The sequence below is a fragment of the Anguilla rostrata genome, chromosome 3 (genome assembly GCF_018555375.3).
Source record: "Anguilla rostrata isolate EN2019 chromosome 3, ASM1855537v3, whole genome shotgun sequence".
Taxonomy (NCBI): domain Eukaryota; kingdom Metazoa; phylum Chordata; class Actinopteri; order Anguilliformes; family Anguillidae; genus Anguilla; species Anguilla rostrata.
In genome coordinates, this window is record NC_057935.1 from 65,010,647 (window position 1) to 65,027,011 (window position 16,365).

A 16,365-nucleotide genomic window follows, 5' to 3' on the forward strand; every position below is an offset into this window, starting at 1 on the left:
AAGGCCTTGTCAGATAATGCCAACAGAACTTCAATGGCTTATTTTCTTCATTTGAAAAGATCGTGTGTCCCGGTCAATGCAAACTGTGGCAGAATGATGGAGACCTTCGACTGAACATGAAAAAAAAACACAACACTGGCTTTTGATCTGGACACAGTTCACCATCACTGGGCACGTCCAATCCCTGGTTCACGAGGTTCACGGTTTTTCGAGAAGAACAGAGCCTGCACCGAACGAACCCCCAAACCGGAACCAAGTCCGTGAGCAACGCCGGCGGAATCGGCACCGCGTCACCAGAGAACCCCAGAGAGGAAACGCAGCGCATTCACAGGATAAACACAACACCTCGCCATAACTCATGCCTCCGGGGCACGCAGGCGTAGCGGATGCGTGGACCAGGAGTTACAGCGGCGCGTCGAACGCTCACGGGGAAATAAATGCGCAGACAGTCACTTGTGTTTAGCCCCGGTGCGGTTCATAATTACCATTTATTTTATTACAGGACCCCCGTGTGCTGGGGAGCAGACCCTCCACCGCCTGCGGTTTGAGTGCATCAAACGCCCCCCTGACAAGCCCCCCGCCAACCCCTGAAATACAGCCCCATAAAGCAGGGCGGGCCTATAAACCTGTACCTGTTTGCTGATTTGTGGATCCAATTATTTTCCCCCTGTAATGGTTGTGTTCAGCGGCATGATGTAATGCTGACCCGTGTCATCGTCTGTACGCCCCCCCCCACCACTCCCCCGCACCTGTCCCGTGCAGCGCACTTCGAACTCCCGCCAGGTGAGGTAGCCGTGGCAACCTCTCGAGGTGCGCCATCCAGAATGAGAACGTCCCTCGAGAGAGAGGTAACGAAAATGACAGAGGATCAAAAGCAGCTGGAAGGACTGACCCGGTCCGTGTCACTTTAATGGCAGACCAAGCGCACCACCCCCGCCCCCCCCCCCCCCCCCCCATCCCCGCACCACGAGTTTGAGCTGAGGGCATTCGGCTCCACGGGGAGAGCGAACAAGATGGCCGACGTCAAACAAGAGGTTGTTTGTGTGGGATCGGAAAAGTGTAAATATCCCCAGCTGAGCCGGCCCGGGTGCGACGGCTCCCCCTCTCTGTCAGCGCTCAGAGGCGTGGGCACCGGGGGGCGCCGGAGGGCACCGGGGAGCTGTGTGACAGCCCGCTGACAGGTGGATTATCTCCAGGGCCCACGCTGGCCTCGACCCTGTCAGAGCCTATTGGGGCACCCCGGCCCCAGAGTGTGAGGAATCTGCACGCGTGGACAGGGAGAAAAAAAAGACCCTCTACAGCATGGCGAGTGACACCCCCCTGCTTTTGGCACCACCCCCCTCTTCACACCTGCTACAGCTGCACTGATGTTGTCTGACTGTGCAGCCAGGTCTCAGTGTGGCACTCTTTAAAGAGTAGGTTTTTTGGAATGTTTTTTTTTCCATATCCTAAATCAGTGTTCTAGAACTCCACTGCTCTCAGTCACCAGTAGTGACTGTTACATCATTGTCAGAACGTTCAGGTAAGAACATTCCAATCACGTTTGTGATCTCACACATTTAAAGGGTTAAGCAAATCGCCACGAGAACTGGTGATCTGTTCCACTGCTCCGGCCCTGTGTGATTCCTCTGCGCCCCCAGCGACAGGGCAGGGGAACCTGCTGGTTCCACCCAGGGAGAACCGACTATCGGCAGCAAGCAAATGAAAGTGCGGCCGTCGCAAATCCAGTGGCAACAGAGAGAGAGAGAGGAGGATCGTGCGGAAAGCCTGCGGTTGACACGCGGCCAGCAGTTTCCAGTACCTGCTGAGCGCGAGGCGGAAAAAATCTGATCTGCGAGGCGAAAGGCTCCCCGAGCCGCTGGGAAGCATCAGAAGTTCAAAAAAAAAAAGGAAAAGAAGAAAAAAAAAAGAAAAACATCAATTGCATTAATGTCTAAATTTGAGCCTTTTTTCCCAAACAGCTCTACCAGGAGAAAATATCAAAGGGCGAGGTGCCGGACAGCGGCCGCCCCGCTGGGCCGCCGCGGTTCAAAGGCCGCCGTGAATCGATGCGCGTTCAGCCGGGCAGAAAATCCGGCCGCTGGGGGGGGAGCGGGAACGCTGGGGCGGGGGGAGCGGGAACGCTGGGGCGGGGGGAGCGGGAACGCTGGGGCGGCGGGAATTCAAGGAGGAGACGCGAGGGCGGAACGCTCGGAGCGGAACGCGACGGAACGCTCTGCGGAAGGGAGTCGCGGCGGGAGCGGAGAACCAGAGTGGGAGCGAACGCTCGCGAGGCGAGTGGGAAACTAACCTTGACAGAAACAATAGGGATCCCGCGTCTTCCGCCCGGGCGTTCTTCCCACTGCAGTGAGCGCTTGCTTTCTTTCTTTCTTTCTTTCTCTCTTTTACACTCCTTTTTTTTATTTCGTTTTTTAAATTTTACTTTCTCTCTCCCCGGTTCTCGAGCGTGACGCGCCGCGAATCGGAAACGCGCGGCTGTCCCCAGGCTGGGGCGCGGGGATGGAAGACAAAGGCAGTCTTCAGGCCAACGCTTTCACTGGCCTGATAACCGGTCGGCACGGAGGAAACGGTGCGCAGTCAGATTTCACCGCTCTTTCTTACGCACTTCTTTGGTTGCCGAGCACCATTATGACTTTTTTTTTTACTCACACATTTCTTGGCAGGATTCAGGAGTCTTAACATTGCACGAGCAGCTTATACTACAGAGAACGTATTCAACACTAACTCAGCGCTTTGTTAGGGACGAGGCTTGGGGGCTGATGATGAATCAAAGCAAGGCACAGACGGCACTGAACACTTACAGCAAGGTTAATGGACCCGAGCGTTCAACAGGCGAAAGCTGCTCTCCAGGCACCAGGCAGCCATTCCTGAAAGAACACTCCGGAAAGACACCTGCTACACACTCCATAAGTGTGAACTCTCGAAATCAAACAGGCACGTCTCAGAACCTCATCTAACCTTAAAGTGTCAACCTTTAATTTTTCTCATATAAAAAAAATGCCATATTTGATAGCTTTTCACGATGGCCTTTTTGTAGCAATATCGATTCAACGCGTTTGCGTTCTGTGTTTGCTCCTCTGTATGCTATATTTCATTGGTGCCGTCGGGTGCCAAGTATTCAAATGATGCACGCACAGGAACTTTGCACATTGAACGCAAAAGAGCAAGCACCTAAAATCCAAAAAGCACATTTAAAATTAGGATTGATATGTTGTTACGTAAGCGATCTTTTTTCTCCAAAATACACTACTTCTAAATTATCTTCTAAGGAAAATAAGCACTGGATGTGCTCCTAGTAATAGCTTCATTTCGAGTGGAACTTGAACTGCTATTTGGAGTGTGAAAACAAACTTTGGTGACAACCAGTCACCACAGATGTTTTCAAATCCACCGAAAAAGAAAAAAAATTAAGAATAGACACTTTATTTTAACAGTGAATGGTTGAGAATGACCAAGCAGATCAGTTGAGCATTAAACCTTAATGCTCAATTAGAAACATGCCGATGTCTGACGTACCATAACATATCCAACATACACGACAGCGTGCTACTGCAAGAACAAGGCAAGCAGCTTCATTCAATGCACAGCTGAATCCAGACATACAAGTTTTTTTTTGCAAGGCCTATTACCTCCCCAGAAAAAGAAAAGACATATCATCTAAGTTTCTGCTAAAACAAAAGCTAAATCTTTCACTTCCTGAAATTGCATACTCTATATGTCAAGTCTGCAAATGCTGACCCGTACGTTCTGAGGACAAGAGATGGGGGGGGGGGGGGTATTTGCAGAACAAATTTGTGTTGGTAAAAAAAGCGCTGAACCCAGTGAAAGGCGGAATGGGCACAGCCAGCCGGTCGGCGGGGGCCTAAAACTGCAGCACAACTTCAAGCAGAGAGCCGCAAACAGCCCAGGTACAATCCTCCCTTTGATGATGGTTTGCTCCCAATCAAACAGTGCGCCCTTCATAGCCTCTTCAAAAACTGCCTGTTGAATTTGCACTCCAAAAATAAATAAATAAACGTTTTCAAAAGATCCTCGTCTGAGAAGCTCAGTGGGGGTCTGTAAGAGCTGTGCCTGCTTGTTCCGAGCAGCCAGAGAAAAAAAAACACCCCAAATCTCCCCCCCCCCCCAAAAAAAAATATCATATGGAAAATTACCAGGCATATCTCTTTCATTTTCGCCACTGAATATCCACAAAAGAAACTTACACTCACAATGGACGCTTTCTGAAAGCTTTGTAGCGGGAGCCTGTGAAGAAGATGGCAGCCGCTCGCTGTTCTCCTGAACCTGAAGCGGTTTAACTGATTTTCCCCCCGGCTTTAAGATAAGAGCACTCCAGCCGTATGAAACTCCCCCCCCCCAGTCGCTCTGCACTGAGACACCTCCGCTGCGATCCCCCCCGGAGAGCCCACCGCCATCCCCTCGATCTTAAAATATATACTCTTCCCTTGTCAGAACAAAGGGCTCCTTAGTGGCAGCTCCCCACAGACCGAGTACAGGGAACTGTACAGAACATATCTATGGGAACATGGACATCAGAAACTGCTTCAGCTGCAGAACTACCCTTGAGTAAAACACACAGTCCCGTGCTGAAGGTCCACAGGCGCTCTTAATGTCAGCGCTGGGAACGTCTCTGCTGGTTCTCGCATCTCCAGGCAGCGGCTTCGTCCTTTCAAGACGAAATGTTCGGCAGGCTCGCGCTGCCACGCTCGCTCTGTCCTCCGCAGATCCGCGGGCGACAGTAAAAAAATAATAAGAACGTTTTTTAAATCTCGGCCCTGACAGGGAAGCACCTATAGGTCCATGCTAATTAGCTGCGAAGGTCCGCGGCGGCGAGGAGGGCGGCGTTCGTTCCTCCGCATCGCGGGCCGGAGACGCGGGCGCTCCATCTCCATTACGGCAGGGGAGAGAGGGGCTGGCCCGGTCCCGCGGGCGCCCGACCCGCTCCAGCGCACCCCTGAGCTCACCGGGACAGGCCGTTCCCCTTCCCCCAGCGCCTCTGAGCTCACCGGGACAGGCCGTTCCCCTTCCCCCAGCGCCTCTGAGCTCACCGGGACAGGCCCTTCCCCTTCCCCCAGCACCCCTGAGCTCACCGGGACAGGCCGTTCCCCTTCCCCCAGCACCCCTGAGCTCACCGGACAGGCCGTTCCCCTTCCCCCAGCGCCTCTGAGCTCACCGGGACAGGCCCTTCCCCTTCCCCCAGCACCCCTGAGCTCACCGGTACAGGCGGTTCCCTTTCCCCCAGCGCGACCAGGGGGATGCTACAACACGGTGGGCGGAGCCTGGTAAAAAAAAAGAATGTGGCGTGTCGTCACGGCGACAAAGCACGGGCTCGTCTTCCCCCCCCGCAGCCCGCTGTTAAAAGAAAGAGCTGCCGCCGCCCGTCCGTGCGACAAGGTCAAGCGGCTAAACGGCTACAGAGTGCAAGCGGACGGCTCAGAGGGGGAGGGGGAGGGGGGAGGAGGGGGCTCTCTCCTCCGAACGGCCTACGGCGCTCCCGCCACGAGGCCCAGCAGAGCCGTATTTCTCCCTGATTATCTTTTTTCGGCCGGCGGTGGCGTTCCCGCCCGGTCCTCAGACGCGGGGCAGGAGCGCGAGCACGCACGGGAGATGTAGCATCCCGTCCCCCTCCGGTGATCAATCACGCCGCGCGCGCCGCTACTTCCAATTGTTTTTCCTGGCAGCGTGGGGAAGGGGGGGGGGGGGGGGGAAATACCCAGGCAACAACAAAAACTCGGGTTCGCTTCATCTCCCGAGAGGCTGCCGCCGCGGAGAATGATGTTCCGCGTTACCGCCGCCGCCTGGCGAGCTCCCTCTCGGAACACTGCGGCACAGCCGCGGCTGTGCGCTGGAACACCACGGCAACATACAAAAGCGTGATTTGTGTTTCTGCGTGCCTTACACCTCTCTCTGCCTTTGTGTCAGGCAGTCAGGGTTTTCCGTGGGGATGGGGGGGGTTGGTAAAGCCCCCTCACAGAAAACAACTGGGAGACGGGCTCAGGGGGATACAGCAGAAAAAGGACTTTTCCCTCTGTGGCCATTTTAATCAGTGAGAGAGATACTGAAGAGAGAGAGGTGTTCTGAAACCAGCACCAAGGGCTTATTAGACAGTGTACACTCGGGTACGCTAGGCAGAATCCTCCAGCCAGCCCCTCCTCCACAGTGCCACTGGCCATATGGTTTACAACAAGGGCTCCGAAGTCTTCTTCCCAGTGCTGCTCAATGGCAGTATTGTCATAGCGATGAAATCCCCTCTTTGTCCGTACCGGTCACCATCGTGTAGACCTGGACTAGGAGCTCTTTGTCCTTCCCGGTCACCATTGCGTAGGCCTGGACTAGGAGCTCTTTGTCCTTCCCGGTCACCATCGTTTAGGCCAGGACTAGGAGCTCTTTGTCCTTCCCGGTCACCATCGTTTAGGCCAGGACTAGGAGCTCTTTATCCGTCTGGGTCACCATCATGCAGGCCTGGACTAGGAGCTCTTTATCCGTCTGGGTCACCATCATGCAGGCCTGGACTAGGAGCTCTTTGTCCTTCCCGGTCACCATCATGCAGGCCTGGACTAGGAGCTCTTTGTCCTTCCCGGTCACCATTGCGTAGGCCTGGACTAGGAGCTCTTTGTCCTTCCCGGTTAACAATCGTTTAGGCCTGGACTAGGAGCTCTTTGTCCTTCCCGGTTAAAAATCGCTTAGGCCTGGACTAGGAGCTCTTTATCCTTTCCGGTCACCATGTACGTCCAGCACGCTTCGTCACGGACGCCTGAGCTCCAGCAACGACGCGTATCCTCGAAAATCCACCCGCCCACCGTGGGGACCGCCGCCCGTTTTGATTTATTCAGAGACGGGATCGCCATGGAGATTTCCACAACGAGAACCGGCACCCTCTCCGTCTGCCGCAATCACGATCACGAAAAGCCAGTCATCTCCACCAATCGCTCATCTGGAATAGCCCCGGATCCTGCAGCCAAACGCTTACACGTGGATGGATTTCCTAACAAACGCGTGTCAGAAAAAAAGAAGGGGGAAGGAAATACACCAACGACAAAAGACGAACCCGAAAGGCGCCCTGCTCCGGAAAAACGAAAACGCGTTATTGTGACGTCAACAGTAAGTCGTCAACAGTAATTAGCCAGTTCCTCTCCAGGGATGGAAAAGGGCAAGAATGAAATCACCATGCTCTTAAACACTCAGACTTTTCAAAAATGTGTGAAACCTAAATTAACTTATCGCCTCATTTTATCCTCTGAAATTGAATCAAAAATACTCATTTTTTCTTTTCTTTTCTTTTCTTTTTGGCTGTGATTGCTTCCAACAGTGGAACGAGTGCGTTGGGCAACAACAGCTCTCGGAAGCAGAAGGAAGAGAAGACGAGTTCAGGACAGGCGCAGCTCGAAGACCGCCATTAACGCCGTCAATAACATCATCGACGGCGTCAGCAACAACGTGAGCCTCCAGCAGAAAGCGGAAAGTTTCACCTGCGCTTACCTACGCCTGCTCTCGAACTGACGCTCAAACTCGCTCTCCGTCGCGGAGCGTACACCGGCAAGAATGATACTCATTTCTGACGAGGCGCTTTCATCACGCCGCCGAGACGACTTAATCCGAGAGAAAAGACAGACAAACCGCGTTAAAAAAAACAAAAAAAACCGCGCTTGGAATGCCTACGCAGTGGGGCACAAAGCAACGGGCCTCCTCATTATCAGGGACAACACAGCGTTAGCGGCAACCGCAATTATCGGCCGCGCTATAGCGCAGCCTTGGATACCATTGCTTTCAATTAGCGAGCGAGAGGGGAGAGAGACTGGCAACGCGAAGGATCCATTGGCATGTCCGCCGAACGAGAGTCGATAATAAGACTGGAAAGTCAATTACTGCCACACGCCAAAAAAAAAAAAAAAAAAAAAGACAATCTCATTTCATCAGCGGCGTTCAGGAGCGCTTGGGCTTTTTCGGGAAAAGACGGGCAGAATCCGATGAGCTTTGAGTAATGAACGGTGGAGGCATCAATGTTTACTGTGTTGCAGTGGGGACGGGGGGGGGGGGGGGGGGGATTGACGGTTTTGTGCATGGTTATGTAGTGAAATATATAAACTTGATGAGACAAATGGAAGACAACTGGCAAAGATAGGACCATGAAGCTTAAAGAAGGGGTAGATAATACAATATAAATGCCAGTCACTGATGATGTCACAGTGCTTTGGTATGACGGATACTGCCGCTGAACTTGACATAATAGCACGTCTGAATGAAACGTAAGCAATTAACATATCACCATGGCAGGCAGACATTTTCAGAGAGTAATGGATACTTCATATCTGGATGTGGTCCTTTCATATCTTGAGAGTGCTATTAATTTTGACAAGGAACTCGGCTAAAACACACTTTAAAGCAGTCCTGGAAGGGGGTTCCAGGACGCTTTGATGTTGTCATAAAAAAGCCCCCAACAATCAATGGCGGGGGGGTGGAATCTTTTTGTGTCTGTACACGTTGGAAGACTCACTTAACGGCAGACATTAAACCGACGTCAGCGTAACATCGATGGAACACCACAGACTGTCAATTAGCTCAGCGACGCTTTATGAGTTTCAAAAAAGGATATCGGGCCCAGAAATGAAGGAGGGTCAGACCGGGGAACTGAAAAAGACTGGGGAAAAAGAAAGAAAGAAAGAAAAAAAAATACACACACCTACTTAGCAGAAATCGTTGGCGCAATCCATTCTCCGAAAGGCCTCTGGTTATGAAACTCAGAGGGGACGGAGTGCTATTGATGGGGTGTCACTGCTGCTTTACTGAGCGGCTGGCATCGGGACCAGGCCATTAATCCTTTCCTCTGCCTGTACCCCCCCCCCCCACGGCAGCAAAAAACTGGCTAATGACCACCCGCACGGGCTGAAATATGACAAGGTGAAGCCCTTGTATCCATGGCAACTCACGGCATACATGTGATCACAATGATGTAGTAGCCCACGGTTTCCCCGTGAAACCACCCGGCCCCAGAGAGACCTCTTCATATGAGCAGGTCAGGTGACCCGTCCTCCGACCGCTGACTCCCTCGCGCCCACTACACGCCTCTCCCTGTCTCAGTATCGCCCCGCGTGCCATCTAAGGCCTCAAGCGCAACGGCACTTCATCACCCAGCTATCAAGCGGTCACCGTGACAAGCACTCATCATGGAATAACCATCATTACCATCACTGAGCGATGAGATGCTCTCCTTTGGGCCGCTATTGGGGAGGGACCGCGTGACGTTGGCGGGAATTTTTATTTGCAACCCATCATTTGCTTCAGTTTCGCTGCTTGTTCACGTTTTCCACTAAACCGTTTTCCCATCCTGTCTCTCAACCACATCTTCCAGTTTTTTTCCACCACAAAATTTAAAATTAAAAACGTATTTATTTTTTATCCAATTCTCTCTTGAAAACAAACTGTATCCAAGCAAATACATTGATTTATTCATTAAAACTGAACGAGTAATCCATACATTTTATTGACTGATCGATCAGGTGATCTACATGTGAGTCATAATGGAGTGCATTCCATTTTGTTCCATGCTACTGTATTTTTTTTTTTTTGGAAAGTAATTCCCCTTACACAGTAAAAGTTCCAGTGTTAATTCAGCTCTAACAGTGTTAATTCAACTTTTAACAGATAACACTTGGTCCCACTCTGGAATGTGAGACCACCAAATGTGATCTGTTAAGAGTTTAATGAACACTGTCAGAGTTGAATTAACACTGGGTATTTTACTTTGTATTATTATTATTATTATTATGCCCTGCAATAGATTGGTGGCCTATCCAGGTTGTATTCCTGCCTCTTGCCCAATGCATGCTGGGATAGGCTCCAGCATCCCCCGCGACCCTGACCAGGATAAGGGGTAATGGATGGATGGATGGACAGATTATTATTATTATTATTATTATTATTATTATTATTATTATTATTATTACCTCCTGCTTGCTAGTTTCCTCTTCTACCACCATGGTTTATTCTATGGTCTCTTCCTGGGAGCATTACTGAGACACGTAAGAGCCTTCATCAGATAATGTGCACTTTAAAAGGTACCTTCCAGACTGATGAAGAGAGCGCACTAAAAGATGAAAGTAAATGGTTGTCGCAGCCGGTTATATACCTCCCCCCCCCCCACCCCCCACCCCCCACCCCCATCCTGCTAGCTGGAGCCTGTTGCGAGTCGCAGGACTTGATTCACTCTGACAGACTGCTCAGTTGCCGGTTGCCCCCGGCCACAAAAAAAAAGAAAAGAGGGAGAAAGAGAGAGATGGGAGAGGAGGAAGACCCAGCGCTCCATCACTGTGGTTATATGAAAGTCTTCTGGGACACAATTCACCAAAGTCAACAGCAGAAAAATAATAAAATAATGATGGGAAAACAAATGAAAACACTGCTACTCGCTCAGTTAAAAGTCACAAACCTACTGCACTGTACAAGCCAACTCAACTTCACTTTGAGCATATTCAACTTCTACTGAATAATCCTGGCCTATGGCTTTCTATACCAAAGTCTAAAGATTTCCCATCTCCAGCATATTTTCCCTTCACCATGAAATGAAAATCCTCTTACTGCAGATACAGATAGATGTGAGTAAGAGTTATTTTTTCTTTTCTTTTTTTATCAGGAATGTATTGTTGTGAAATAAAAGATGAGAAAACCACCAAGGTTTTGAAGATTGTGAAAATCTTGGAGGTTTGAAGTGACACCTCAATACAGTAGCATAAACACACATTAACAGGAAAGTTAAGCTGTGTGTGGAGGTTAATCAGCCAGCTCTTTGTTTTGCTAGCTTAATTAGCCTGACTGCAAGCGAATGTACCATTTAACCCATGGTCATTACTGCGTATTGCGTAACAGACGTTTGATAAAAATGAAGGATAAATGTAAATGTGAGTTTATACGACCGAAAAACAACAGGAAGGAAGACACGTCCATCATCCAAATATGAGATCATACTGAGCTTGTGGATTTATACCAGTGGGAATTGTCTATTTTAAGAGCCATGTACTAAATACAGCATGTGGACCTGAATTCATTTGGATGCAAAATGTATTAAATTATAGGTAAGGAAAGTCTTTAAAATTTTGGGACATGTTTCCCCTTTTTGACCATTGGCTTGGCTTGAAACAGAAAATGAAATGCTAGGGCACACTGATCGGTCAAATCACATCATGTTCCAAATGTGAGATTAAAAAACACAGGAAGCTTTTTAAACTTCTCTCTGGGCTCCTGCATCGTCACACAGTGTTACCTGCACAGTAAAAATGTTCAGTGTTACATCAACTCGTACACAGTACATGTGGTCCCTATTGGGCTCATATGTACTCTGTTAGAACTCAATTATCACTGGACATTTTACTGTGTCTACCTGTTTCACGCTTAAGGCAATGCCATTAGCTCATTATATCAGAGGCCATAGAACCACAAAGCATTCAAACACAGGGATGATTCAACTAGTCAGGCATTACAAAAACTGAAAGGACACTGTAGTGAATGTAAATGTGTTAATGTTATTCAGTATAGTATGGGGTCGTATCATTAAAACATAAAAAGCTAAATATACAAATAAATAAATAAATAAAAAGTTAACGTGGCTGCTTCTTGTACTGTAATCAGTAGGGGATAGGTAAATCCTTGGACCTGTCAATGACACCCCAGTTGCAAATGATTCATTACTGTCCAGTGACTTAGCGCCCAGCCCAACCTCGTCGCTTGACAGCAGAGAAGAAAGCGCACCACTACGAGAAGCCATGGTAAAGCCAGTGTAACTTTAAAGCTACAAGCGAGCTAGCCAACAGCCCATGCTGGTGGGGGTTTTATTAACTACTGAATTCAAGATATATTGATTGGTGACTGCCAAGTGAAATACCCCATGCGCCATAATAGCCTATATTTACACTCAGGCGCAGCTTTCCAGCCGGTGTTATGACAGCATTCATTACATTCTTAATACCATAAACTATGGTTGCACTGTTAATAGAATATCCAGAACAATAATCAGACCGTGCCGTTCAACCTGAGCTTTGAAATCTGAACTGCCAAACCCACATAGCGGAATCTACCTGCCTTCAATGTGATACTTGCTAAGCTAAAGAAAGGCACGGGTAAGTACCGGCATACATTTATGCACATTTACAAACAACACAGACATAATTTAAAAATTCAGCAGCACAGTGTCCATATAGGTATTTTCCAAAAAGCTTACCTGTAAAGCTGCCGATAATAGGTAGCATATTGTGAATGATGCCGCGGCACGTTCGTTCCTTCGTACATTCATTCATCGGCGTGGAATAGAAACACTCTCACGCGTCGAGGCAGCAGAATAAAAATAATGCACAGAAACCGACGAGGACACAATACGCCAAGAAACAGCGGTGTAGGAATCACAACATCGACATAAAGTTATACCATACCTGTGTACTGAACGAGAAACATTGTCCACGGAGCTCGCGCCAAAGAATGATAAACTCCTCGCGGCTTAAATCCCCCAGTAATGTAAATGTAACGCGATCCGCTGAAGACGTGTCGAAAAAAACGAATCCCCGGGACTGGGAGAGGGCTGGAGTTGGTGCTCCCGTCCGTTCGCCTCGGCAATCTGAGCTACAGTAACCAGGACGGGGCGGAGGAGGATCCTTTTCAGCTACTACCAGCGTGCGCACACACAAACCACATGCATGCCCAAATGCATGTACACACACAGTCAAGCACACAAAAGGCAGTCAGCCGACGCGACCAGGGGGCAGCGAGAAGGCGAGTGGAGTGGAACTGGATTCTGCGATTTGCTTTGGCATATGTCAGTAACCGTAACCGTTGACGGACTGCTTAATCCTGCTGGTTCTCCGAGGGGAAAACTCAGGCGAGAGAGGCAAGCGAACGGGGCAGAGAAAGGAACAAGGAGGATCGGATGCATACCCCGTAATAAGCACGATGTTGATCTGTAACGTTCATTTACTATACTGCGAAATCGACAAGCCATTAAAGCTGAACTGTCACTTAGTGTTCGCACAAATTCGCCTTCTAACAGCATTTGTATTGGATTGGATGTAGCCTATTGTGTTTAATCATACACAAAAATGTCCGATATGTACAATAATAAAACGAAAGGAATTAACGAGGCGATACCAGAATACCCTAAAAGAGATCGAGGCGAAGTTGCAGTTTAAGTAAATATAAGATGCACTCATCTTAGAAATATTTGAAGTTCTTTAATTATAAACTTAGAAACCAGTGTATAACACATAAAAGGGAAATAATTCAGGTAATAATAATAATAATAATAATAATGTCTCCATAAGCCTTAAGTTTGTTTGTTTTAGGCCAATTGGTTAACAAGCTATGCACAATCAATGTTTGACAGTTTGTTTAACTGATACACAAACACCTCCACTTGCATCCTCATTTTAGGGCAAATCCTTATTTAGGCTACGATCGTCCATGTCTGTAACAACAAACTAAAAGCAGATACTGATGATGTCAAACCTAAGTCATTACTCAATTAAGCGCTCAATCTAGCCTAATTAATAGCGAATTCAGCTGAAACAAACCCGAGAACACAGCGTGCCCACAGGACTATGGGCTGGGAAACATATTTAAGAAGGGTCTGTTTAACTGCAGTGTCTGTAGCTAGGCTGCCGGAGCTTTGGAGAAAAGCACTGATTAAGTAAATCTCAATTTATTTCCTGGAACTGGAAGCCTATAGCTGCTGGTGCAGAACAAAACAAAAAGATGGCCTTGGCGAACCGGAGCGCCTGTTTGTCCAGCAGCAAACCGCATACTGTTTTATGTGCTACATGGAGGTTTTTGATCGGATTTCTACCGTGCGAAAGGAACGTAATGGGAGGGAAAATAAAGGGAGTGGGTCTGAAGACAAATGCCAGCGTTCTGCCTGATGTGACACATTCAGAGAAAAGTGGCTGAGGTGAAACCCTCTCTTGGGCAAAAGAGGAATAGCAATTCAGACTTTCAGCACCACTTCTCCCGGTGTGGTGGCAGGCGTGAAGGAGTTCTGCAGTCTTCCAGCAGGGGGGGCTGCTGCGCAGTTAGATTTACAACGGCACTGACCTCTGACCACGCATTTTGAAGTACAGGGCAAAACTCCGCTGCTAGACACTTTGGGCCACATCATGCACAGACTGCAGAACTAAATAAATAATTAAACAGATTCAATGCAAATGTGTCAGTTGTGAACAGTGTGTTTCAGCAATTTCTATCCACCTGGGACTATATATAAATGTTGTAAGAGTTGATTTAACACTGAACATTTCCCTGTGTTTTTATTTTACTGTTACATAACATACGGCGGTGACATTGGCCTCTTATGACATACAAACCACAATTAGTGGTTGCTGACTCCTTCATGAGCCCCAAGGGCATATAGGCATGTTTGTGATCTGCAAGACTCTTAAATAATAAAACTATGAGAAAAAATGCAAGCAAAACAATAAAAATAGCAAAAAATAAAATAAAAAATGAAGCACACAATAAGAAGGGTTCCTATGTGGCTCTGCTGGCAAAAGTGTGGACCACAGAGGCTGGATTGTGCAGACACGACAGGACTGAGCACAGGTTTTGTCATTAGCTCACTTAGACTGGGAGTCATTAAAGACGGGCCACAAAATGCCTTCACTTCAGTGTAGGTTGGTAAAGTTCCTCGGGTTACCACATGATTAGCTCCTCCCAAAAATGCACCAATCACCCAAAGACTACCAGCCATTACCAGTGGAGACATAGCGCTTCTCTACTAGCCTCTCCCTCTCCAGGAGAACCGCACGGCCCGCACCGTGGGGAAGTGGGCACTTTCCGGCAGGCAGCCACGCAAGTGCACTCGCTCCAACGGCACTGCTCCTCGCGAGCAGGAGCGGGCGAACGAAAGTGTACCTGTGAACCTGTGGGGTGCGGAGAGCAGGTGAAGCACCTTGAGCCATGCTCCGATCGAAATTCCGAGCGGTCGCTACATTCTTCGTGTGTAATGGGCGCGTATTGACAAAACCCCCCGACTGCAGCCGACGCGAGTCGACGCCGCGCGCGATTCCTGCGCTCGGCGGCTCTCCGAAAACCTTGCTCAGACGGCTCCCGGTTCGCGAAAGACCGCGGCGTGGCGAACGGCGGCAGCAGGCGAGGCGAGGCGAAGGGGCCAGCGCTCGGTCTGGAAGCCCGGAGAGACGTCATTAAGCTCCGGCTCACAGCAATCTGCCCCACGCTGTGCAATCTCTAGAGCCACCTGAAGAAGAGATGAGATCTACCGGCCCCGTGTTTATAGCCACATCGCCTGAGGTCAGGTGGCACAGCGGGGGGGGGGGAATCACTTCCCCTTAGAGAGACAGAGAGAGGGCTGCCGTTACACCCTGACTTGTCTTACAACTCCGAGATGGGGGGAGAAAAAAGAACGAGGATCCTTGGACTTAAAGGTGTGACATTTTCAATTTGGGGACTGCGGCTCGAGTTCTCCATAAGTTTGGGATGGGCGATGGGGAGGAACCTGAGGAACGTGGTTTGACAGTAGGCAGCTGAGGGGCGTTTACGCGGGACCTCATTAACACTCGGCAGCGTGACAGGGGACTTTGACTTTGACATTCTGCCCTCCCCTGTCACTCTGCAGAAACCCTCAACTGGGACAGCCCCAGCTGAACCCACCTTCAGCGCTTGCTCTCATTTATGATGTCATAAACAAGTTCCAGTGACAAACACAGCGAAGAGAGACTCCATTAAAATGTCTGCCTGTTGCCTGCTTGTTACTTGCAACAATTTTTATTATTATTTTTTTACAATCAAACAGGAAGGGGCGGGGGGCAACCAGCAATTTCAAAAACAGTGTGCACACGAGAGGAAGCTGCTAATGCTGAAGTGAAAATGAAGCACAAACAGTGTCCACCACCAACATAAAATCTTTTTTTTTTAAATAACTAATGCAATCAAAGGAATAAATGAGGCATACACCAGTGGCAGAGGAAGACACATGTGACTTTCCCAATTTACTAACCCATTTCCTGGATATGGAAATTGCATGTTTACAACCAGCCACTGCGGTAGAGTGATTGTATATCTTAACAGCATTGACCAAATAAACATTTAGGGAAAATACTGGGGAGGGAGAATTCAATTTGACGGCTTAAGCAGGGCAAAACATCATTAAGTGAGAGCACAGAGCAGCAGTAAGTCATATAACCAGTAAGATTAGGCGAGTGGTGTGGTATTGATGGTGAAAGAAATGGGCTTTCTCAAAGGGATTTCACATTAGTATTGCAGGAGTACTTAACCTAATCCGATTCAGTAATTACCCAGCTGTATTAATGTGAAAATTTTAAGCCATGTGAAGTTGCCTTAAGTGTTTGAAAGGCAACAAACAAACAATGATTAAAT

The 16,365-nt window shown here is 48.8% G+C and overlaps 1 protein-coding gene across 2 annotated transcripts in view; it reads right to left on the reverse strand.

Annotated features, from left to right (window-relative positions):
- enox2 (ecto-NOX disulfide-thiol exchanger 2) overlaps nucleotides 1-16,365 on the reverse strand; it is a 231,011-nt gene that overhangs the window by 137,711 nt on the left and 76,935 nt on the right. The window contains exon 1 of one of the 2 annotated variants that reach the window (XM_064329344.1): nucleotides 12,420-13,012. The exons of the other annotated variant lie outside the window; for it this stretch is intronic. Within the exon in view, the coding sequence (XP_064185414.1) occupies nucleotides 12,420-12,441 (22 nt within the window). The 5' untranslated portion in view covers nucleotides 12,442-13,012. Of the gene's footprint in view, nucleotides 1-12,419; nucleotides 13,013-16,365 lie in introns of those variants that run through there. 2 annotated transcript variants of the gene reach the window in all.